General features: G+C 56.6%; 1 protein-coding gene across 6 annotated transcripts in view; it reads left to right on the top strand.

Moving 5' to 3' along the window:
• The window catches only part of TLE3 (TLE family member 3, transcriptional corepressor), a 31,068-nt gene extending 7,582 nt beyond the window's left edge, over positions 1–23,486 (top strand). The window contains exons 6-21 of one of the 6 annotated variants that reach the window (XM_080394881.1): positions 3,709–3,771; positions 4,274–4,378; positions 10,988–11,189; positions 13,025–13,041; positions 15,282–15,401; positions 15,683–15,733; positions 15,914–16,069; positions 16,213–16,345; positions 16,600–16,781; positions 17,441–17,517; positions 17,730–17,979; positions 18,164–18,411; positions 18,729–18,876; positions 20,114–20,264; positions 20,731–20,807; positions 21,055–23,486. In XM_080394881.1, the coding sequence (XP_080251007.1) occupies positions 3,709–3,771; positions 4,274–4,378; positions 10,988–11,189; positions 13,025–13,041; positions 15,282–15,401; positions 15,683–15,733; positions 15,914–16,069; positions 16,213–16,345; positions 16,600–16,781; positions 17,441–17,517; positions 17,730–17,979; positions 18,164–18,411; positions 18,729–18,876; positions 20,114–20,264; positions 20,731–20,807; positions 21,055–21,162 (2,088 nt within the window). In that variant the 3' untranslated portion in view covers positions 21,163–23,486. Of the gene's footprint in view, positions 1–3,708; positions 3,772–4,273; positions 4,379–10,984; positions 11,190–13,024; positions 13,042–15,281; positions 15,402–15,682; positions 15,734–15,913; positions 16,070–16,212; positions 16,346–16,599; positions 16,797–17,440; positions 17,518–17,729; positions 17,980–18,163; positions 18,412–18,728; positions 18,877–20,113; positions 20,265–20,730; positions 20,808–21,054 lie in introns of all 6 variants that reach the window. The other 5 variants (XM_080394882.1, XM_080394878.1, XM_080394877.1 and 2 more) reach the window with 5 other exon arrangements.
• Positions 23,487–24,173: the final 687 nt, after the last annotated feature.

Below are 24,173 nucleotides of genomic sequence, written 5' to 3'. Positions count from 1 at the left end.
TAAAACTTCCCTCTGCCATGTCCAGGTGTAAAGACGAGAGGACTGGGAGCCGGAGCTGCTGGGGAGAGCCAGCCCTGTAGCTATTTAACACCATGCCACTGCTGCTGCAGCCGGAGCTCCTGCCCAGCTCTTGACTTGGCTCCAGCCGAGGTTCTCCATGTCCTTAAGTGCTTTGGGTGCTGCTAGCAGCTCTGGCCATTTTAAGAGCGGGTGGCAGGACCTGCAGCCTGTGGCCAAGCAGTCTGTCTCTTGATTTATAACCGGTGCAAATGTTTTCTCTGATTTCCCCCCTCCCTGCTTGCAAAACATTGCCCCAAAAGTGTTTCTTGACTAGCATCAGGTCAGATTCTTGGCAGGGCTGCGGGGCTGCGGGGGGGATTAGTCAGGATTTCAGGTTCTCCTGACTCCTTGCCCTTTTTAACGAGCAGCACAGAGCCGCCCTCAGCATCCTGCTTCCCTGGGGTGAGCTTCCTGGGAGGTGCTCCCGTGGGTGCCGGTGCTGGGCTGTGCAGCTGGGTGCCTCTCCTGGGGTGCCCTATGCAGCCCCTGGTCTTTTATCTGCCGCTCATTCGCAGCCCCCATCTTGGTGCTGCACACCGTGGTCCAGCGAAGATGCAGGGTGTCGGGAGGGGATGTGGAGGCTGGGATTGCCATGGCAACCTGCAGCAGGGGGGGGAATGGAGGTTTTTCTTGGCAAGAGTGGCTGAGGGGGGGCTCGGGGGCTCTGCCTCTCTGGGCCAAGGTGATGAATGAGCTCTGTTATGGGGAAGGTGTTGGGCATGAAACCCTCCCCTGTTCGCGGTGCGCCAGAGGATCCCCTTTCGCTCCTGATTAAACTTTTAATGGGGACAGCTAGAGTTTAATATGTGGGGGAATGGGAAAAGTTAAAGTGAACAAATATTTAAAGATTATTGAATCTCATGTTAACAGGAAACCTCATGGTTGTAAACACAATATTTTGGACATCTAATATCTTCTTGCTTGCTGAATCCCACGTGGGAAGGCTGTCTCTTTGCAGGACGCAAAGGTTTTCTTCAAATCTTTGTTGGAAGTTTGGGCAGAATTGGATCTAAACGTGGAGGCGATGGGTCGTCATGCGTCTTTGTTTGTCTGGACCGTGTTAGTGCTCGATAGTGCCTGGGGAAAACTCAGCCCCTTCCCTCCCTCCCTCTGTGGAGGTGGTCTGTTTGGATGCTGCATTTTTCCTTTTACACCTAAAAGACCTTTGCGACACGCAGCCGGAGGGACTGCTCATGCTGGCACCGCTGTTCTCACCTCAAATAAGGATTGACTTTGTTCTAGAATTTGTTGGGGGCTGGCAAGAAAGAGCTCACAGGAGAAGCAATCATGCTGGAGGAGCAATACGCAGAGTGCTTGTTGCGTCCAGAATCCAATAGGCTTCATCTGAAGGAATAAATATTTAATGGAGCTGCAGTCTATATATAATCTAATCAATGCGTCGGTGCCAAAAAGGCCTTTAAAGAGGTTTACCTATTGCTGAGCAATGCGTGATGTGAGCGCTGGGGTGGTTGTCGGTGGCACTGCTGCCACTTTGAAGTGGCACCGCTTTGCTGGGGCGGCTGCGGTACACTCGGCGCCACCCGCGCTCCTGCACCACGCTCCTTCGGATGCGGCACTGTGCCTGGGCTTGATTTTTTTGCAGTTCCATCTCACAGCCCTGTTTTGGGGCTGGGAGTGGTCGGCAGGCGATGCACCGCATGTTTGGTGTTTAAAAACTTGTACTGGCCGGAGCCCTTTTCCTCTGGGCAGGGAGTGTCGTGCCGTCACCAGCCGCCTGACGAGCCCTGCATCCTCGCGTTCGGGTCTGTGGAAATCCTGGCGGCTGCAGCACTTGCTTAGCTGCAGCCAAGGTACCTGAGTCCAAACCGTAGTCACTTCCAGATGCCTCTGGCTCGACACGGCACGCCAGCACATTCCCCTGACCTCTGGAAGGGCTAATAAAAGCATCAGGTGTAACCTAATCACAGGGGCGCTGTCAGAAAAGACGTCCAGAAATATCCCCGTCGCTTTGAAGCCAAAACCGGCAATGCCCGTGCAAAGGTGCTGCGGGAGCAGCAGGCGGGGGGTCCGGGGGGACCCCTTGCAGCAGGTCCCTGAGCTCTGGTGGCCGTGGGGTCTCCGTGCGGTGGTTCCCTCTGCAGGGGTGAGTCTAGACTGGGGGAGATGGGAGTTCTCCTGCCATCTCCTTGCTTATGCTCATTCTGGGGCACGTTGGTTGTGCTTGTTGGGTTAGTCCTGCAGTAACACCAGTGCGCCCCAGCCATTGCCCAGCTCCTCAAAGCAAGGGTTGAGTGTCTGTTGTGGGATTTTTTGTTGTGGTGTTTTGTTGTTTTTTTTCCCAGACTATGGGATTTGGGTTTTTCTTGCAGTATTTGAGAGCAGGTGGAGCTGAGAACCCCTCTGTGGGTCAGCACCCCCCTGGGGTTGCAATCAAAAATCAGAGCTGCTGCAGGGCACATCCTGGGGGCTGAGCAGTGGAGGTGGGGGAGCGTGAAGCCTCGGGGTGCTGGGGGTGGCGGTGGCGATTTGGGGAGCACGTGGGCAGCTGCTGGCTGTCTCGGGAGGGAGGCACCTTGCCAATGGGGAGGCTGGAGCAAGACCCAGTTAATCACTTTTGTTATTGATAACGAGCTGCTCAGGGCTGTCGGAAGGAATTTCTGGGGCGTTTGATTCTGCGCCAGGGCTCGGCTCCGGCCATTGTTGCGGTGCTGAATCCTCGCGGCTGCTCAGGCCATGTTTGAGTTGGACCAAAAGCTGTTTTAACAGCTGCCTCGGCTGGCGCAGCAGCCGGCGTTAACTCTTGGGAGCCAGGCAGCTCCGCGTGCCGAATGGGAGCATCCGTGGGGTGCGCGGCAGGATGGCACCTCCTGGCACCGGGCTGCCGGCTTGCCCCAGACATGGGCTGGGGTTATGGCTCCAGGAAAATGTTATTCCCAGTTAATGGAGGTGTTGTAGAAACCACAGTTTGACAGCGTAGGTTTGTTGTTAAACTCCCAAATAATGTGGTCGAGTGGATGGGTGTGAAGGGTTATGGGCTCAGCTTGCCGAGCATGATGTGAGGATGACGAAAGGAACCTGGGCGGCTTCAGTTTGGGGTGGGGGAAGACCTCGGCGGTGCCGGGATCGGAGCAGCACCCACCAGCCCGCGCTGTTGACTAAACACTCGCTGCATAGGGCGGTGTGTTTGCCGAGGTTTCTTCTGAAGAAACCCAATGCCCGCAACTGAGTGCTGGGAGCGGAAGGTGATGGCAAGGGGCTGCCCCTGCGCGTGATCCCGGCTGGGTGTGCCAAACTGATTTTGTGTGACCCAGCCGCTCCGGAGAGCAGCAGCTGCTCGAAGGATGGGGAGCCGGGCTAACGCCTGGCTGTGTTTTCTTGCAGCCAGGGGAGTCCGGGCTGATGCGGAGCTGCTGGGGCTGGTTGGTGATGCTCGGTCCCATGATTGGGACCAAAGCATCCCCAGAGCGTGGGGAACGGGACCCTGTCCCACAGAGCAAGCACGAAGGTGCTTTTGTTGCCTCTTCTGGGAGTCACCGCTTCCTCTTGTGTGGCTGGCAGGGGATGCACAGGGTGGGGGTGGGGGTGGATGCACAGTGCTGCTGCCGGGAAGCCTCGTGCAGGCCACGGGAGGTTGCTTGGTACTGACTGTTGCTTTTTCTTCTTCCTTTTTTTTTTTTTTTTTTTCAGACAGAAATTGCTAAAAGACTGAATACAATTTTAGCCCAGATCATGCCTTTTCTGTCACAAGAGGTAAGGATGTTTTCACACCCCAGATGTGGGGTGCTGCTTCTCCCAGGGGGCTTCCCCAGGAAGGAGTGCTGTGCCCTTTGGGGAGGGGGGATCCCACGAGGGGGCACGGACCTGTTCCCAGCAAACCTGTGTTTTGGAGGTGCGGGGCCGTTCTGGGGCGCCCCATGAGAAAGGGGGCTCAGATCCTATGTGCGTGTTGCAGAACCCTCGGGGTAGGGGAGTGCCAGACCCTGTGAGGGGCTTTGCTTGGCTGTGGGGGTCTGTGCTGAGCCTGAGGAGCAAAAAGGGCTGCGAGGGGCTGCTCTGGCTCCCCCCCCTCCTGCCCTGTGGTCCGTGGGGCAGTGTCCCTGGGCTGCTGCTCTTGTGAGCAAAATACAGACAAAAAAAAAATAAAGAAAACGGGGGGGAGGGGTATGTGTGTGTGACCATCTCCAGGGGGTTGCACCTTGGTTGGGTGCCCCCTGCCAGGCTCTGACCTGGCCGTGCGCCTCTGTCCCCGCAGCACCAACAGCAAGTCGCACAGGCTGTTGAGCGTGCCAAGCAAGTGACAATGACGGAGTTGAATGCTATCATCGGGGTACGTGGACTTCCCAATCTGCCTCTCACCGTGTGTATACCCCTTTTATTCCTATCATTTACCATAATCAGAGGCAATCCTGTGCTCAGGCGGGGATAAAGAAGGGTGGCTCGCTACCCTGCGGCCCCCCCCAAACTACCAATACTCCCCCAATCTGGCATTGAGCGAGACGGGGGGTGACAGCCATGGCTCGGGCAGCCCGGTCCCCCTCACCGGGCACTAATGCAGCACCAGGAGCCTCTGCCAGTCAAATTTGCTGTTCTCCATGAGATGGGGGAGGGTTTGGGGTGCAGAGCGGGGCTGGGTGCCCAGCGCCCTCCCGGAGCCCCCTGAGCCCAGGCATGTCTCTGCATGGGCTGTTGATGTGAAATGTGCTGTAAATTTGACAAGAGTTGTTGTTCCATGCATTGACTTACCCGCTCCTGTCTTACCGGGCTCTCTCTCGCAGATCTTGGGTGGTGTGTTTTTTTTTTCCTTAAAACTAACAATTTTTAATGTCTTTTTAATTGGTGTGATGGTCTCAGTCCTGCAGCAAACCTGTTCTCTATTGGAGCTGGGACATCAGTGTCCCCAGCCAGCATCCTGGGGAGGTGGCTCCAGAGCTTCTTTGGGTTTAGGTGTTTGTTTTCCAGAAAATACTGATTTTTAATTTTTTAATTTTTTTTTTTTGCACAACTATTTGCACTTCTTTCTTAAGCTACAAGGGACTTCATGATTCTCTGCATTGGACTTGCTCTTGTATATGTTTTTCTGGTTTTGCGGGGGTAGCACCAAGTACAGAATCGTGCTCCGGGCTGCAGCAGCAGCCCTTGGGGGGCTGAGGAAAGCCTGGCTGCAGCCGGATCCCTCACAGTGGGGCTTGTTGTGGCGGTGGCATTGGGAAGCGGTCCAGGCACAGGAGTGTGTCTCGCTGGGGTGGCAGGCAGCACTGTGCAGCTGCTTGGCCTCCTGCCTGCTGCTGCCTGCACCTCGCACCTTCCCGGCGGGCTGGGAGGTTGCATCCATGGCAGAGACAGCAAGCGAGGGAGATGCTTGGCTTTGATGAGCTGCTTTAAGTCGCAGCCAGGAGCCCAGGCAGCTAGAGGCAGATATTGGAATTCAATTAAGGTGAATGAGCGGGGCCTGTGACCCCCATTTTCAAGGTAATTGCTTCCTTGGATCAGAGCGAGTGTCATCCCATCATTAAGCAGCCAGGCATTTAATCGCTTTGCCTGACAAACTTTGAGGAGGCAGGAGTTACAGGCAGCTGGGGGAGCACAGGGCTGATCTGGGGGGGTGCTGGGATCGACAGGCAGCTGGGAGCATCCCCTCCCGCTGCGTCTTGTCAAGGGGGAGACCCAGGACAGCTGCTGCTGGGAGAGGGGCAAGCGCTGCCGTGTGCTGGGATGGCTGGAAGGGGAGGGCAGAGCTTATCCCTGGGATGTGCTGCGTGTTCCAGGCAGATGCGGAGCTGTTTTGGGTTGTGGGTCTGTACTGCTTGGTGGCTGCTGCACCTGCTTGGGTGCCCCGCCGAGATGTGAAACCAAGAGGGGGCTGCGTTTTTTCCAGCAAACAATTTCTTCCCTTTATGCATGCGGTGGTTTGCTATTGTAGCGTTGCTCATGTGGGGCAGACCGCTTGTGTTTGTTTGCTCTTTTCGAGTGGGAGAGGGCGGTGTGCTGGGGCATGCACAGCCCCCCGCATCCCACAGGATGCATCACCAGCGCAGGGGGATGGGTGGCTCTACTGTCCCCTGCCATGCCTTGCAGGAAGGGAAGACTACTATTTATAAACTGCACCAGCGTCTTGGTGCAGGTGCTGCAAACAAAAATCAACACACACAAAAAAAGCACCAAATCATTAAAACCTTTATTTTTTTTTTTTTTTTTTTTTTTTTTTTCCCCTTTTGAGGTCAAGAACTGTTAATTTTATGCATCTAGGCCATTGTCTCACAGTTCCTCTGCTTCAGGCTTCTGTGAAATTGAGCCCTTGATTTGGTTATAGCTCTGGAAATGATTAGACTACTTTACTAAATTTAACGCAAGTGGTGAACTTAAGTGGTGAACCATTAAATCGGTTAACAAAGGCATGAAGCATGATGTACATAATCCAATTAAAAACACTCTACATATGAGATATTCCTTGCCAGCCTTTCTCATAAATTGTAACCTCTTCATATCTTAACCATATTTGTCTGGCACATGCTGAGGGACCCCAGAAGGAAAACATCTCTGTGTCTGCGCATCTCCCACCAGCTCCTCTCGCCTGGCCTGGACCTGGGGCCTGAGCGATACTGACATCCCCCGCCGTCACCTGGGGCTGGGTTTGCAGCGCCCTTGTCCACAGCCCCTTGCTGCAGGCTGGTGTCCTGGGCTCTGCAGGGAAGTCAGTCCAGTTTGGGGTACTGCCAGCAGCTGAGAAGCCCCAGCGCAGCATCCTGAGCAGGTCTGAGCTTGCTGTGCAGCTTGGGCACGCTGGGGAGGTGTTGGGAGGGCTGCTGGCCTCAGAAGGCTGCCCCAAGTCCTTGCACGTACCGCAGCGCGTGCGTGACTTTGAGCAGGACCCTGATCCTGCTTGGATGTGAGCAGCCTGCCTTGTCCCTGCCATCGGTGGAGGCATGGGGCACCCACCCCGGGCAGCTGGCTGCAGGCGCAGGGGTGTTTTTCAGGTGGTGAAGGTGGCTGAAGAGCTGCAGCCTGCCCTTCCCTGGGCTGTTTGCAGCAAGCCCCCCAGTGATGTTAATTTTTAAAAAAAACACCATTTTTCATTGAAGGGAATAAGGGGCAGAGGAGGGAAGACGGGCTTTTCAGCGAATGCTGAGGGAGCAGCATCACTGAACTACGCTGCATCCCTCTACACTGCGGAGTCCCAGGCGGATTTTATCCCGCTCTGTGGAGTCTCCAGGACGTGATTCCCGAGTGCCACGCAGGAGGGACATGGATCCACCACTCCCTGGGCCAACACACACAAACCCCGGGGGAGCGACACAGCTGGGAAGGATGGCAAAGGCGGCCGCGGGGAGCTGCGAGCGGAGCCTGGGGATCCTTCAGCACCCATGCGGGTACCCTTGCCCGCAGCGAGGATGTGCGCTGGACTTGTTGGCTTATCGTCATCTTGCCATGGGAGTGACCTGGTTGGGGCATGGCTCCTTCCAGCAGTGCCGGGATGGAGGTCTGCAACCCTGAGATGTGATCTTCATGACCCTGTGGAGATGTGGGCAGCCCAGCGCTGATGCTGGATGGAGGGATGAGGCTTCAAACCAGAGCTGCCTGGCAAGGAGGCTTTCCAAATGGATTCTGCTTGCTGGTTCCTGCGTGCCAAAGGGGAGAAAAACACCTTTAAACATTACCTTGGGCCACAGTGGGATGTTGTGTCTTGACATTTGTTTCTACCCCCTGCACCGGAGCAGGGCTGCTGCAGCGTGGCTCAGACCCCACAGGGTTGGTCCCCTGTGGCTCATGGAGCTGTTGGATGGATGTATTTGCTGGCAGCATGGTAAAGAAAAAAAAAACAAAATGGGGGAGGAATCCAGCAGTTTTCTGCTCCGCTGGAGTGTGGTGATTCTTCCTTCCGTGTTCTGTCCCACCTGGGTGCTGCTGCGCTTGCTCGTGGTGGAGCTGCTTTGTCTGCTGGGGCTGTGCCGTGGCTGTGACCCTCATCAACGTCACTGGGCTGGAGTGTTGCTGCCTGGACCCAAGGGTGCCCAAGACACCATGTCCTTCTGGGGCTCCTGCAGGAGGTGGTCACCCTGGGCTGGAAAGCTCCCGGGAGGAGCGTTATGCAGTGCAGGTATTTCTGCTCACCGTGGAAGTTGGAAATTGCTGAGGATAAAGCATTGGATCTTGGTGTATTCCAGCCCCACGGGAATGGGCGCTGCTGGAGAGCTTGTAGGAGAGGAGCATACCGTGCTGGAAACCATCGGGGGCTGTTCCCTGGGATGATGCTCTGATAAAATGACCAGCCTTGCCTCTCGCCTAAATGGGTGTAAAACACGGCGAGATTGGGAATGTAAAGAGCCTCACTGATTTCAGCAAGAGCTGAGGCTCGGTCCGTTTTGCTTTGGTGTCGGAGGGACTGGAGGGGTTGGTCTCCGCACGTGTGCGTGGTGAGGAGGCAGGGGCCATGCCCTGCAGTGTCGAGGATGCACCGGCACGGCGCTGGCACCATCTGGCAGAGCCCCTGGGGCTGGGGACCCCCTCCTGGTGCTCCCCTTGCCCTGCCTGCCAGGTCTCCTTACCCTGCTGCCTCGCACCTGCTGGTTTGAGGACACCTCCTCAAATGGAGGTCTGGAGGATGCTTCCCCTCTTCTGCCCTGTGGATGGAGCAGCCCAGCAGAAGCCAGAAAGCTCCTGCTTCTGAGGACAAAATGATTTATGCTTTTCCTATAACAGCACTGCAGAGGCCTAATTGCCTTCTCAATTTGGCTTCTGCCACAGCTGAGACCTCTGCGCTGCCCGGAAGAAGCTGCGTTTTAAGATAATGCATCTCCTCTGCCTCAGACTGCAGCTACTGCCGTTCAGATCCATGCCCGGCTCCGTCCGGCTGGGGATTTCCCTCTCCCCTCGCACCAGGCTCAGAAACCGGAGCCTGGCAGGTGTGGGTCGCCCACCCGCTCTCCCTGCACCCAGCTCTGCCCTGGGCGGCAAGAGGCAGCTGGGTCCCGCTGTGCCCATCAGCGTGTGACAGCAAGTCACCCCTTCCTGCTGCCCCCTAAAATAGGTCCTTTAGTCGGGAGGTGGGTGGAATGTGTGTTTCCCCTGAAGACATGGCCTCAGTGTGGGTTTTTTTTTTCCGAAAAGCTGCATCCTGGCTTCCGCTGCAGGGGCCACCGGGATGCTCGCAGGGGGTGCAGCCTGCCCTCAGCATGGCTGGGGCTGGGGTCTGTATGCACAGCCTTGCAGCACAGCCGGCTGCTGCACCGTGGTGTTGGGGTGCTGCAGGGTCCAGCCTGCCTTGAGGGCAGCAGGAAAACTTTTTAAGTGCATCTTCTGACAGGGCTGAGCTGTGGGTGCGAACCTCTGGGACCCCTCATGTTAAGCCCACTCTTGGCCCTTTCCCAGTGTGTTTTTTGGACTGGTTGCAGTGACTGGTAACCCCCCACCGCTCGCTGTTCAGGGGCACTGGGGAAGATGTGCTGGAAATTTCCTTGTCGGAAGTGTTGGAAATGTCAGGTCCGCTGTGCCTGGGAGGGGGTTTTGGTGTGCTCCTGCTGCGCTTTGGGCTGAGCAGCAGCCCCTTGCTCCCTGGCTGTTGCTGGGAGCTGAGCCCCCCTGACCCTTGCAGGAGGACCCCCGCCTGCTTTCCATCTGTGCCCCCCACGGTGCTGTGGGTTGGTGGGTGTTCACCTGCCGCGTGGTGGGATCCTCCTCCGTGCGCAGCCTGGGTTGCTAGAAAGCTGCCTGGTCCGGTGACAGCTTCTGCCGCGCTTAGTGGTGCTGGGGAGGGAGAAAATCTGATCTGACCTGGTTGGGGGGGGCTCTGCCGTAGCTCGGCTGTCCCATCCCCCCAAGCCTATGATTCCCACTGAAGTCGCCCAAATGCCGCTTTCACCAGCAGCTAATAAGGTGCTGCTTGAAGTGGCTGTGGGTGCAGGCAGGGTTGGGAACACAAGCAGCAGCTCTGGGACCTTCCTGGCTGGACCGCTGGGGTCATTGGGGTGGGGGAGCTGCGGGAGCGGTGGCCTTGGGGCTCTTGGAAGTGACACCCCGGAGAACAGACAGATAGTAGCTTGCATTTTGGCTTATTTTTTCAAGTTTGTATTCGAAATAGAAATGAAAGGGGATGCGTTTGCTGTTCCCTTCCTCTCCTCAAAGCTGCAGATCAGTTTTTTCCAGCAGCTCCCAAGGCTGGGTGCATGCATGCCGGGATGGCCGGGGTTCGTGGCTCCCCAAAGCCCCCGGGGGAGGTGGGGAGCAGCAGCCAGGCTCCTGCAGACGTGCTGGGGACTGTGGGTGGTGATGTGCTGTGGCTGGGGGAGGGGGTGCACTTGCGGTTTGGCCAGCCCCATGCCCAGTGCAAGGGATGTCCCGCTGGTGTCAGAGGGGTTGGGAGCAGTAGGGTGGCAGGATGGGGCCGAGATACTGTGCAGGAGTTTTTCTTGTTTTCTTTGTGCTATCGATTGCCTTAAGCCTTGAGCAAATAAGCAAAACTTCTCTTCTCTGAGGTGTCCTGGGAGGATCCTGGATGCTTGAGTTCTCTCTTTCTGATCTGGTTTAGCAGCTGGCACTCCAGCCAGAGCTGCTTTCTTCATCCTGGGTGGTGTTCCTTAATTTTTTTTAATTTTTTTTTTTTGCTTATATCTATTGAAAAGCAAAACTAGCCAAGTCTGCAGTGATGATGTGAATTACCTTGAATTAAAGATGACTCCCATGGTCTGGCCAGGGGTGTGTGCCATCATGCACTCTTGCCACCTGGCTGCGTTGGGGATCATCCCCGGGGCCATACACGAGGCACCTTCCGTCCCTCCTGCTAACGGGGCTTCTCCTTCCAGGCAGCCAAGCGGGCAGCTCCCCAGGGCATCACCTCGCTGCCCTCCCGGCACGACGCTGGGCATGCCCCTTCCTGGCACTGCTCCCGCTGCCATGCCACTACTCGATGCCTCCAAATCCCCCCTGGTCCTGCTGCCCCCTCCCCGGCTCACTGGTGATTTCATTGCAGCAGCAGCAGCTCCAGGCCCAGCACCTCTCCCATGCCGCCCATGGGCCCCCGGTCCAGCTGCCGCCACATCCTTCGGGCCTCCAGCCACCGGGCATCCCACCGGTCACCGGCAGCAGCTCAGGGCTGCTGGCTCTTGGTGCCCTGGGCAGCCAGGCACACCTCGCCGTCAAGGACGAGAAAAACCATCACGACCTGGACCACAGAGGTGAGAGCAAGGGGCCGGGTCAGTGTGGTCGTGGAATCACGGAATGGTTTGGGTTGGAAGGGACCTTAAAGCCCATCCAGTCCCACCCCCCTGCCACGGGCAGGGACACCTTCCCCCAGCCCAGGCTGCCCCCAGCCCCGTCCAGCCTGGCCTTGGGCACTGCCAGGGATGGGGCACCCACAGCCTCTCTGGGCAGCCTGTGCCAATGCCTCGCTGTCCTCACAGCGAAGAACTTCTTCCTAATATCTAATTTAAATCAATCCTTTTCGAGATTGAAACCATCACCCCTTGTCCAGTTGCTACAGATCCTACTAAAAAGTCTGTCCCTATCATGCTTATGAGCCCCCATTAGGTACTGGAAGGTGCTGTAAGGTCTCTCTGGAGCCTTCTCTGGGCTGAACAACCCCAACTCTCTCAGCCTGTCCTCACAGCAGAGGTACCCCAGCCCTCTGATCATCTCTGTGGCCTCCTCTGGACTGGCTCCAACAGGTCCATGTCCATCTTGTATTTGGGGCCCCAGAGCAGGTCCCTGGGGGCTGCTCATCACTGCGTTCTCTGGTGCTAAAAATGCCCTGGTCCAGGTGTGGTTCTGCTCCCACCGCCCCATCCCTCAGGGGAGCGGGCTTCAGGGAAGGGGCTTGTGCTTTTAGGGGTGCAGTTTTCCCTATATGATGCTTAAGCTCCTCAAATCAGCCTTGGTGGCCAAGGAAGGTGCTGCCGCTTGTTGTGGGATATTCCCAGCGGCAGCTTCCAGGCGATGCCAAAGCTTTCCCTGCTTTGCTTGTTTGCTGAGGTCAGGATGCTTCTTGAGAGCAGCGCGGGGCTGGCAGGGTCTCTGAGAGGGACCTGCCTCCAGACCGAATCCCTCTTTACTGGTTTAGGGCAGGGAATGCAAATTGCCTCAGGAAATGGCACAGGCGAACGATCTGGTGGGTTGAGCTGCTTGTGTGCCCCCCGAGTTTACACACAGGTCTGAGTCCCCATGGGCTGTGGTGGAGTCTTGCTGCAGATCCTGTGTCCCCATTCAGCCGTGCCTTCATGGCAGAGCAGCCTTCCTCCTCTCCATCACTGTCAGACACTTTTGATGGTCCGGAAACCAGCAATATTCACTGTAAACCTGCTGGGTTTTCTTACTGTTAGCGGTAAGACAATCTTTCAGAAGATAAAATGATTCATGAGATGGGTTGCAGGCCAGCAGCGTTGAAGATTTTCCTTGCAAATCCCTCTGCCTGTTAATACACCAAGATCTGAGATCTTACCCCTTAGCATGCCCATCTGCAGGGCACTTATCCAACAGCCTCACGAAGCTGCTGGGCTCTTCTGCTGGTGGATCTGGGGTGGTTTTCCTCCCCATGAAAGCCAGCGAGGGAAAAAACCCATCACTATCGGTGGCAGTTATCCAGTTACATTCATTTTTATGCATGGATTCAAACTGCCGGGAGATGCCAGGGCAAACGAATGGCTGAACCACAACCCGCCCGCGTGGCTGTGGAGATGGGTGGTGGGGACCTTCTCCTGGGTTTGTGACTTGGGGTACACGTGCCATCGGCTGACGCCGTTCCGTTTGCCTTTCAGGGTGTTTCCCTCGGCCCCATGTGCTTTGCCAAATAAATCACATTGGTAAAAAGAAGGAGGCAGGAGGCAGTGGGGGGACGCAGGGGGATTTGAAAGCGAAGCCCAGGAGAGCACAGGAAGGTTTTGAGTTAAGGCAGGAGAGTGTCCGGTGAGGAGCTTCTAGGTTTATTTTTCTGTTTTAAGACTTACTCTAACTTGCTTTATTTTTCTGTCTTCATTTTGGCTGTGACCTCACCTCTGACATCGCCTTCCTCTACAAGAGCGAGACTCAAGTGCAGTAAGTCCCGTTACCTCCTTTTTCCCCCCGACAGTTTCTGGGGGGTGCGTGTTTGTGTTTTATCTGTTGTTTTAAAATACAGGCTTGAGGGTGTGAACCTTTTGCACAGGTCCTATTTAATAAATAAAATTAAAAATAACCCCCCACCCTGAGTGGAGGAGCTGCTGGGCTGTTGGCTGTGCCAGGGGGAGCGGAGCTGCCGCCTCTGGGCCAGTTATGAGATTTGGTTTAAATCTTTTTGATTGCTGCGGAGCTTCGAGATTCGGTTTCAATTGACTAAGCCCTGTGAATGAGCGCAGTCAAGTCTGCCTGGCTAAAAATCCTTCGGCGATTAGGAAAGCTATTTTATTCCTGATCACTCTTCTATTATCTTGGGTCATCTAATCTGTTGGGATGGGTTTGGCTATTACGCTGTGTTAAGTAGGACTTGGAAGGTCAAGCAGTTAACTAACCAGCTAAATAACCGTGGTGGAGGGCAACCATCACCTCCAGCACGGCTGCTTTTTATTTGTGTCCCTGACACCTCGGCGTTAATAGCGGCAGTTTGGTTCTTGTTTTGGCTGGGTGCAGTGCCTGAGCATGGATGGAGAGCGCAGGGAATATATTTTTTTCGGTGGGCAGAGCCTGGTGGGGGGCTGCCCTCCCCGTGGAGGGGGGCTGAGCCCGCGCCCCCCACCCCGGGGTGCACAATGCCGCCGTCTCGGGGAAAAGCTGGCAGGACAAAGCCTGGCTGAGCCGTGGCTTTGCAGCGATTTCCTGCCATCCCCGAGCCCACAAATGGGCCTTTTGAGAGCTGGGGGCGGATGGGAAGAAAAGTGCCATTTAAGGGGGGAGAGGGGAATTGGGCATCATTAACCTGCTCCTTCAGCGGGGAGGGGGCCGTCAGAGATGGGAAGGTTCCCGATCTATAAAATAAAATACAGGGTATTCCCCGTGGAGGTTTAATGCGCACGATAATCAGTTAGTCATTCATATTTTCCTAGCCTTGCCTGTGCAATAAAAAATATTTAGTTTCTTGGCAGCGGGCCAGCGGCGGGCTGAATGGATCGATGCCTCTAAATGCTTGACATGATTCTCTGGTAGCTGCGAGGTTTTTCAGCATGACTGCCTGAGAAGAAAGACCCCGGTGTTATCCAAAGCTGCTTATTGGGTACCGAGGAGAAACATGAACTGCTTTAGTTCTCCCTTTCAGCCGGGAAAGAAAGGCAGGCAGAGGAGCTTAGGAACATTTCTGCTTAGCAGGGGTGGCAGGCTCTGCTACAAGACATGAAATGATGGTAATTTCTCCTGCTGCTCTGAGAAACTAATTGAAGGGCATCTGCGCAGGGCTGGGGCTGTGCTGCAGGGCGATGCAGGGCTGGGCTTTCTCTGGCGCTCTCAAGGTGGTTTTGCGCTGCCATTTTTGCTCCCGGCGCAATCCCAGCGTGCGAGGGGCTTTCCTGGGAATGCCGGCATCTCCTGGGCTTTGTTACTTGAAGCGAGCGCAGACAGCCCCCCCCGAGCGGAGCTGTGCAGCGGGGCGCCTGGTGACGTGGGTTTTTCCAAACATTTTTTGGATGCCTTTTGGCTCGGCTGCTTGTCTGGCTTGTCTGGGGCTGGGATGAAGCGGTTCCTTTGCTCCCCTAATAAATGCCGGGGATGAGGCCCCTCAACACTGCGGATTCTGGGGGAAGCACCCATGGGCTCTCGTGGGTGCCAGCCCTTGTGCAAAGCCCTTCCCGTGCCCAGGGTTGTGCAAAGCTCTGGTGCTCCCCCCCCGTCAGGGGCAGAGGACGATGTGGAGATGGGGCTGGTGTAGGGGAGCACAGCTTATCCCCTCTCTGCATTCACCAGTACCTGCTGGTGGATCCCAGCGGCTGCTGGGAGCTGCTGCAATTGCCCACAGCCTCCTCCCAGGGTTTGCCTTTTGAAACAACAACCAGCTCCCTTTTTCCTGCTCTGCTTTTGCAGTAAATAGGCTCAGGTGCCCGTGAGCAGCCTTGCTGGAGCGGAGCAGCCATGTGGGGCTGCCCCGACAGCATCCCCGGGGCTCAGGGCGATGCTCAGTTTGGTGGCGGCCAGCCCCCAGCCCTGGCTGCCCCTGTCCCCTGGCATGGTGGGCTGCAGAGGCTCAGCCCCCCGGCGGGGTTTTGCAGTCTGGGGCAGGGCTGGCTGGCTGTTTGCAGCACCCTCTAAGCTGCTGCTCGTGAAGTCTTGTCGCCTTCTGCTTCCAATACTAGAAGTGTCTTTTGTTTTTGCAGAATAACTCCGTTTCGCCCTCTGAGAGCCTGAGAGCCAGCGAGAAGCATCGGAGCTCCACGGATTACAGCATTGACTCCAAGAAGCGGAAAGCAGAGGAGAAGGACAGCATGAGCCGATATGTAAGTGGCAGGGATGGTCTGCAGCCGGGTCCAGTGGCTGGGGGACCCCTAGAGCCCCCGGGGGATGCGGTCATGCCAGGCATGGGGCATGCGGCATGTGTGTGGGCAGGACTTTGGGTGGGAGAAAGTGAGGTTTGGGTAATATTTTCCAAATGTGGCATGGTGACTTGTGTCGTGCTGCTGGGGCGGAGGGGGGGGGAAAGTTGGGCTCCCTGGGGGGCTGCCCCCCACCCCAGGGTATGGCAGCTCGCTGCGGGATGTAACTCAGCGCTGTGTTTCAGGACAGCGATGGTGACAAGAGCGATGACCTGGTGGTCGATGTCTCCAATGAGGTGAGCCGTGGGGGTGTTCTGGCAGATTTGCTCCTCTCCCGTGGTGTGGTGGGGGTTTGGAGGGTGGGGGGCAATGCCTTAGGGGCCCCCTGTCACCAGCCCAGTTCCTGCCTGGAAGAGGAGCCGGAGGGAGCTCTCCCCGCTGCTGGGGGGGTACCAATGCTTTCTCCTGTCTCGCAGGACCCTGCCACCCCCCGGGTTAGCCCAGCCCACTCCCCCCCAGAGAACGGCATAGACAAAGCCCGCGGGCTGAAGAAGGGGGACGCACCAAACAGCCCGGCCTCAGTCGCCTCCTCCAGCAGCACTCCCTCCTCCAAGACTAAAGACCTGGGCCACGTATGTCCTTCGCTCGGCTGGGGCGGGGGGGTCTGACCCTGCCAGCTGTGGGTGCTTGCTGGGTCTGGGGTCTTGGTGAGCAGGGGCTGTGGATACCAGTGGTTGAACCTCATCCTCCTGTTTTTCATCCTTTCTCCTTGCAGAATGACAAATCGTCAACGCCCGGGCTCAAGTCGAACACTCCGACGCCAAGGAACGACGCTCCAACCCCGGGGACGAGCAGCACCCCAGGGCTGCGGCCAATGCCTGGCAAACCGACCGGCATGGACCCCCTGGGTGGGTACCAGTCCCCTGGTGCCACCTCTGCTGCTGTCCCCAGCACAGCTTCAGCCCGTGTCCTCTACTGGGAGCACGGCAGCTTTGAGGGGGTTCAGGTTTATCGGGGACCAAATCCAGGGCAGCTCAGGGGGTCCCAGTGCCAGAGATGGGGTGCGGAGGGAGGTCCAGCCTTTGCATCTTTGCCTCTGGGGGGAGTGGGGCTGGATGCTGGTGGGCTCCGTCACCTGACCGTGTCCCCAACCCTCCCTCAGCCTCGGCCCTGCGGACACCCATCTCCATTGCGGGCTCCTACGCGGCTCCCTTCGCCATGATGGGGCACCATGAGATGAATGGCTCGCTCACCAGCCCTGGTGCCTACGCGGGGCTCCACAACATCCCCCCACAGATGAGCGCTGCTGCCGCCGCTGCTGCTGCCTACGGCCGGTCACCAATGGTGAGCTTTGGAGCTGTACGTAGCACTTTTAGCTCCTTTTCTCGCTCCCGGTGGGGTGGGTGGGTGTGGGGAGGGTCTTGGGGTGTGTGTAGGGGTGTCTCCCCTGTGTCAGCTGCGAAACTGGGGCTCCTCACTAGCTGATTCATCTGCTGTTGAAGGGTGCTGGGTGTAGAGATGTCTCCCCATGGGGTGATGTGCATGTACCACTACACGGGGGTTTATCCTTCCCCCTGGGTGCATGCAAAGTACCCACTATGCAGCCCCATTCCCATTACTCTTGCTAAACACTCGATGGCATGCTTTAAGGCAAAACACAGTCAAAACAAGAAGTAAAACACTGCCCTTAATTGTAGAGATGGGGGTTTCTGCAGCTGGGGTGGTGGGCATGGCTTGCCTGCTCCCGTCGCTGGGCATTTGGGAACAGCATGGGGAGGGTGAGTGTCGCACACTGTGCCTTGCAGACCCCAAACCTTTGGCTGATTCCCCAGTCTTTCCCCCTTTCTGCTAGGGGAAAAAATAACAATTCGTTACTGAGCAGTAAGGGGGATGAGGGAGCCGCCGAGTGTCCCCCCGCCTGCCTGGGCTCATGGATGGGAAGCTGTTCGCTCGCGTGCTCCGCTCGTGTCCGGCCTCACCCGTGTCTGTGTGTGTCTCGGCAGGTTGGCTTTGACCCACACCCACCCATGAGAGCCCCCGGCCTGCCCTCGAGCCTGGCGTCCATCCCGGGAGGGAAGCCGTAAGCCCCTCTTTGTCTGTTTGCCTGCTGGGTGGGCATGGGTGCCCGGGAGGGAGGTGGGTGTGGGGCTGGGGCCGGCCCAGCCCCCGGCTTGCTGGGGCAAGGCATGACCCAGCAGCTGGGTTGCAATGCCACCTGCCTGCCCCTTATGCTGGGTTTGCAGCAAGCCTCTGTCCGTGGGGCTGACCCCCCTGTCTGCCCTCCCCTGACAGTGCCTACTCCTTCCACGTGAGCGCCGACGGGCAGATGCAGCCGGTCCCCTTTCCCCACGATGCCCTGGCGGGTCCCGGCATCCCACGGCACGCCCGGCAGATCAACACGCTGAGCCACGGGGAGGTGGTGTGTGCCGTCACCATCAGCAACCCCACCAGGCACGTCTACACAGGCGGCAAAGGGTGCGTGAAGATCTGGGATATCAGCCAGCCAGGCAGCAAGAGCCCCATCTCCCAGCTGGACTGCCTGGTAAGGGGGCTGGGGGCGGCGCGGCCGCGCACGGGGGCTGGAGCATCCCTGATGCACACACAAGCGAGCAAGCCGCAGTGGATTGCCGCTGGTCCCCAAGCGCATGTTCCCCCTGCTTTCCCCTACCTTTACCATGACAAATTGTTCTCTGCTGTCCCCCAACGCCACCTCTGTCCCCCTCCAGAACAGAGATAACTACATTCGCTCCTGCAAGCTCCTTCCCGATGGCCGCACGCTGATCGTGGGAGGGGAGGCGAGCACGCTCACCATCTGGGACCTGGCTTCCCCGACACCCCGCATCAAGGCCGAGCTGACCTCCTCTGCCCCCGCCTGCTACGCCCTAGCCATCAGCCCCGATGCCAAAGTCTGCTTCTCCTGCTGCAGCGACGGCAACATCGCCGTCTGGGACCTGCACAACCAGACGCTTGTCAGGTGAGCCAGCCTCAGCACCTGGCCGCGGCACGAGGGCTGGGAGCACTGCAGCTTGCTCTTCTCCATAATTGGGGTCTTTCGGGCCACGTTTTGGCATGAGGACCTCAGGGATGGCGACAAGAATGCTATCTTGTGATGCTTGGTAAGTGAGCCTAGGAGGCTTGGCCAGGATGGCAAAGGATGCTCCCTGGGTAGGTGTCCAGGCATGGTTGGTGTGGAGAAGCCTCGTAAATGTAGCCTGAGCACCTTGAAACAACCTGTGTGCTTTTTGCTAGTGTTCCCCTTGAAGATTTGTGTTATCTTTTTGCTGCTTAAAGGCAATTTCAAGGCCACACGGATGGTGCCAGCTGCATAGATATCTCGCATGATGGTACGAAGTTGTGGACGGGGGGTCTGGACAACACAGTGCGCTCCTGGGACCTGCGGGAAGGGAGGCAGCTCCAGCAGCATGACTTCACCTCCCAGGTAAGCAGGGGGTGCCCGCGGCTCTGGGAGGGGGGAGCAACCTTGCCTCATCATGCAGCTCCTTGTGGAGACCCCATGGAGGGCTTTAACCGGGGCAGTCTGCTCGGCATCCAGCTCCTGTGTGGCTGTGGGAGGGGGCTTTTCCTGCTGGGAAAATGGCCTGCACAGGCCCCTGTTAGCTCTGTGCATGGTTGTCTGCACTGCTTTAGGTGAAACCCAAGAGTCTTCAGGGTGGCGAGAGCTCTGGGGCTCCCTGACTCTTGTTTCAGCTCCTCTTTCATCGCTTTTTCATCTGCTGCAAGGCTGGGCTGCCATTAGGAAAGCAGTGCTTGCCCAGGGCCACCTGTGGATGTCACAGGCTGGCTCTAGGTGCCTTGCAGGTGAGATGGCTGCAGGTCTCAGGCTCTGGCCACCTCCTGCAGACCCTCCCAGAGCCCTTGTCCAGAGGGGCAAAGCTGGGACTTTGTGTCCTCTTGGCAAGTGTAGGAGCATCCATGGGGCTCAAGCTGTCCCAGCACGTGCAGGTCTTGCACAGCTGCTCCTAATTTATGGATGTGCCTCTCCAAACCCTGCTGCACCTCTTTGGAGCTGGCCAGCAACCTCCACCAGTGCCATACAGCTGGTGAAACTGGAGTTGTGTGGTCAGGGTCAAGAACGGCAGCCGGGTGGTCAAGGTCTCCGCTGTGTGCCAGCCACCAGCCCCATGGCACAGCATTAATACTCGCCGTCATGGAGCTGGGCATCCAGAAGCCGTGCCACCAGGGTTTCCAGCATGAGTAGCTGTGGCTTAGAGCTTATTTAGTCCTACCTTGTTCCACACCAAGTTTTCCTCTTCTGGAGGATGCCAGGAAGGTACTTTCTGTCCAAAGACACAAGTGCTGTCCATGGAAGAGGCTGCGCTTCAGCTGGGGCAGGAGCCGGGGCTGTGCTGCAGAGAGGGACACCCTCGCTGGCTGCGCTCTGCCCACGGATCGGTGGCTGGGGGGTGATTTAAGAGGGCCTGGCCGTGTCCTTCCCTGCCTGTCGGGCTGTTTCTCTTCTGAATTGCTGGCCTTGCTGCCAGCGCTGCGGGCAAAGCAGTCACGATATTGAACTCTCTGAGGGGTCGGCCCCCAGCTCAGCTTGCGCCCGGGCAGTGGGTATCCCTGATGGGGGGTTGCTGGGGCTGCAGAGGGGGCTGCAGGCAGAGCTGGTGGGTGCAGGCTGCCCCTCTGAGCACCCCTCTGCCCCCCTGCAGATCTTCTCCCTGGGGTACTGCCCGACGGGCGAGTGGCTGGCGGTGGGCATGGAGAGCAGCAACGTGGAAGTGCTGCACCACACGAAGCCCGACAAGTACCAGCTGCACCTCCACGAGAGCTGTGTCCTCTCCCTCAAGTTTGCCTACTGCGGTAAGCAGCTCCGGTGCTGCGCTCGGCTCCTTCGGTGGCAGCTGGGCGTGCACATGATGAAGAACCATGGCAGGAAGGGACAACGTGTGGCACAGTGGTGTGGCGCTGAGGCTGGACCAGGATCCATCCCACGGATGGCGCATTTGGGGATTGTCCTGGTAAAATGACCTCAGTTGTGGCTGCCGCTTGCCACATCGCGTGACGGGAGGTGGTGAACCAGCACCTGCTCGTGCTGGAGTGCATCCCGGTGGAGGGGGGCTGGGGTGAGCATCTCTGGAAAAACCTCCAGGCTGTTTGTTTTGTCCAAAATCTCCACTTTCTGAGGTTAAACAGCCAGAAGTCTCTTGGGGGGGCAGGGGCAGGGAGATGTTGGCTTCAGGGTCTGGCCAGTGGCTTTGGTGCTGCTGGCCACAGGGAGTCGGCAGCGGCAGCTTTCGGCTGCTGACGCTGCTTTTCCTGGGCACAGGTAAATGGTTTGTGAGTACTGGAAAAGACAACCTGCTCAACGCCTGGAGGACGCCCTACGGAGCGAGCATCTTCCAGGTAGGAGGCTGCTTCTGGGGCTGGGCACGGGGGGTGGGCTACACCCAGACCCCCTTCTCAGCATCATCCTGGAGAGGGGAAAATCCTTTTGGGGTGGCCAGATGGGTACCCAGCCTGCGGGATGTAGTGAGAGCACCAGCATGGATGCTGCTTGGTGGAACACAGCCGCGGCAGCCTCATCGGGGAAACCAAACTGATGGTTTTTCGGGGGGGTTTCTCCCCCCCCCCTTTTTTTCCCCACCCCCAGTCCAAGGAATCCTCGTCTGTCTTAAGTTGTGACATTTCAGCAGATGACAAGTACATCGTCACGGGCTCTGGTGACAAGAAGGCCACAGTCTACGAGGTCATCTACTAACTGCGGATTTTATAGCAGGGCTGGCAGCTCCCAGCCCCGGCCGTGGCAGGACTCGGGCGGCCGGCGGGCAGCGGCCGGGGGCTTGGGGGGGCTGCCCCGGGGCGGCCCCGGGGGCTCGGCCACGAACCGGCTGCTCTGGCAGGGCTCTGCCTTGAGGGCCCGGCGTACAATACACACGGATTTATTTGGAGGTCTGCAAATATGGCACACATTGAAGCCCTAAACAAATTTTTGTTTGGTTTTAGGGTTTTGGGTTTTATTTTGATTTTTTTGTTTGTTTGTTTTCTGGTTCTTTCCGTCTGCGCTTTGGTGGCACTATAAAGGACTTATTTTTTATTGTGACTTTTTTTTTTGTGCATCCTGCATAAGACTTGTGAAAAATGTAAATAATGGACTAGTAAATAGCATTGGAAGGGTGGGGGACCCCTCCCGGTACACTAGTTGTGTATTTTTCGTCTGCTGTAATTGTATTCCACTGATGGTTTTGGTGGTGGCAATTTTATTTTTTTTTTTCCTTACCCCCTCGAAGCGTCCGTTGGGACGTGACTTTGCCATGCAGCGCGTAACCAGGCTGAGCAAAGATGTCCACTGGTGAAAGTTGTTCCTACTGTCGTACCCGTGCGTTGTTCGGTGTGTTAGTGATGGTGGGACGCTGCTGGGACCGCGGGGGACTCGGTCGGATCCTCAGCTACTGATGGGACATCAGCAACACAATCACCTTTTTTTATATATGGATTTTTTTGTGCTCGTATGTTTGAAGAAAAGGGGAAGCCCACGCTGCGGGATCGTCTGCGCAAGCCCTTCTTGGTCTTCGGACAGAAGCAATGAGGAGTGATTTCAAAGAAAGCATAGTAAATTCAGCTCAGGGAGCCACGAAAGATAATAGCAACTTATGTGTTTTGTATTCAAATGAAAGTAAAGAATTAGAATTGATAACCTTTAAAATACAGTTTTTTTAAAAGCAAAGTTTACTAACAAGTAGGGTTTGTGTGTGGGGGGGGGAAGGGGCTGGCTTTGGTAGGGTCCTGTGGGCTATATGGTCTTGTGTCTTCTGGTTATATAGGTTCCGATGAAGCAACCCCCCTCCCCCCACAGGCCTGCATTTCAGCATTTTGTACTAAAGGGTTAAAAAAAAAAAAAAAGACGTAACAGGAAATAAAAGTATTTGTGTAGCAGAAGCGCTCACCCTGTATTGTAGCATATGGAAGAGAATTTTTATACTACATTTTTATGGATTATTTTTTGATTTTAATCTGGTCAAAAATAATAATTGCTTAGGCTTCAGGTGAGAACTGCCTGGTTTACAGACGTGGATAGTACAGATGGGGGAGAGGAGGATGGAGTGGAGGTGGTTGGTACCTGGGGTGTGCGCTTGGCATCGCATCCCTCCGAGCAGCCGCTCTGGGGCCGGGAGAGGCGAGTTGGGGTTGGAAGGAGGTCTCATGGGAAATGATTTGGGTTTTTTTTTTTTTTTTCTTTTCTTCCCCCCATCAAAATAAGAGGATTTGGAGATGTTTTGCCCTTTTGTGTTCAAAAGAAAAAGAAGGGGGATGTCCTAGGAAAACAGTGTCTGCTGTGTGCGGCTCGTTGGTGCTCGCTGCATGCTGCCTCGGCCAGGGAGGAGATGGGATTGATCTTGTGCGCTAATTACCCAGCGAAGGAAAAAGCAAGCTCTTTAAACCTGCATTTAGGAAAAGTGTTCTAAGGGCGGGCGGTTTGGCTCAGAAAAGTCACTCTGACAAGGCCCCCGGTGCCAACAGCCCCACGCTGGCGCCTGCTGAGGGGTTTGGCAATGCCCTCTGTGTGTTTTGGTCCCCGGGGCTGATGCGGGGGTAGCTCCAGGTGTCCCCCTGCACCCCCAGACTTGGGCCCAGTGTCTGACCCCCTGGTGTTTGTGGAGCATCCCCCCTCTGCATTGATGGGGAGGTGCATTTGAAAGGGCTGGGGAGCTTTGGATTGCCCCTGTGGCAAACTCCTCCAGCAGTAAGGTCACCCCCAGCTCGTGTCCCGCATGGTCACTGGTTTGCAAGTTGGTGCTTCATTTTCCTCCAAAAAAAATAAAAAATAAAGGAACTGCATGTACTGGAGCTGGCGGAGGGTTACTGAGTCAGACTTCTCAACTTTACACCAAAGTATGTAGCAGAATATGTACAGCTGTTAATAACTACAACTGGTTTTTGTAAAAAAGGGAGAAAAAAGAAAAAAAAAAGCAAAAAAGAATAAAAAAGTAAATGTAATGAAGCTCAAATGAAAGCAAAGTGTCTATAAACCATTTGCTCTCTGAAAACCTGCACTGAGTTGTTAATAAAAGCAAGCAAAGCAAGCGAGGGGCTGTTGTTGCTGTGCGGTGGGGCCGGGGGCTACAGGACACCCCTGGGCTAGGGACCCCCTTACGGATGGGGTGACGGTGGAGGTCGGCTGAAGCAAGAACCGAGCTCAGGACTGATGGGAGCCACCGATTGCAGCCCCCAGCCCTTGGCTTCTCCCCGTCCCCATGGTGCTGGGTGCTGCTGCAGCGAGTCCCTGGGCACCCTGGACCCCATGGCTTCTTTTTAATTCCCGAAAGCATCACCCAGCTGCCTTATTTCTGCTGCTGCAAGCCTGCAGGGAGGACTTAGGGAGGCAGAGGCAGGGCTGGGAGCAGGAGCCCTGCACTCCGGGGGGATGCTGAGGCAGGGGGGCAGCGCTCGGGGTGCCCGTGGCTGCAGGTGGGATGCTCGCTGTGCCTCAGGGACTGGGTCGGGGGGCCCCAAAACCATGGGGCATGAGCACCCGCGTTCCTGCACTCTCAGCCCGGGTGCCCCTGACAGAGACAAAGCACTTTCCTTGAACTAGGACATATGTACCGTCCTACGGGGGCTTCCCTGTGATGTATTGAACATGACAGAGCCTGCTGCGAGGGAGAAATAAAAAGCAGGAGCAGCACTCTAACTGCTTGGTTTCCCGATAATGTACAGCGGTAAATGGTTATGAGTGCATTTAAATCTGATTTTAAGCTGGATGGAATGAGG

This window comes from Falco punctatus, assembly GCF_963210335.1.
Source record: "Falco punctatus genome assembly, chromosome: 7".
Classification (NCBI taxonomy): Eukaryota; Metazoa; Chordata; class Aves; order Falconiformes; family Falconidae; genus Falco; species Falco punctatus.
The sequence above is the reverse complement of the archived record's forward strand: the minus strand, read 5'-3'. Positions and strand labels throughout refer to the sequence as shown.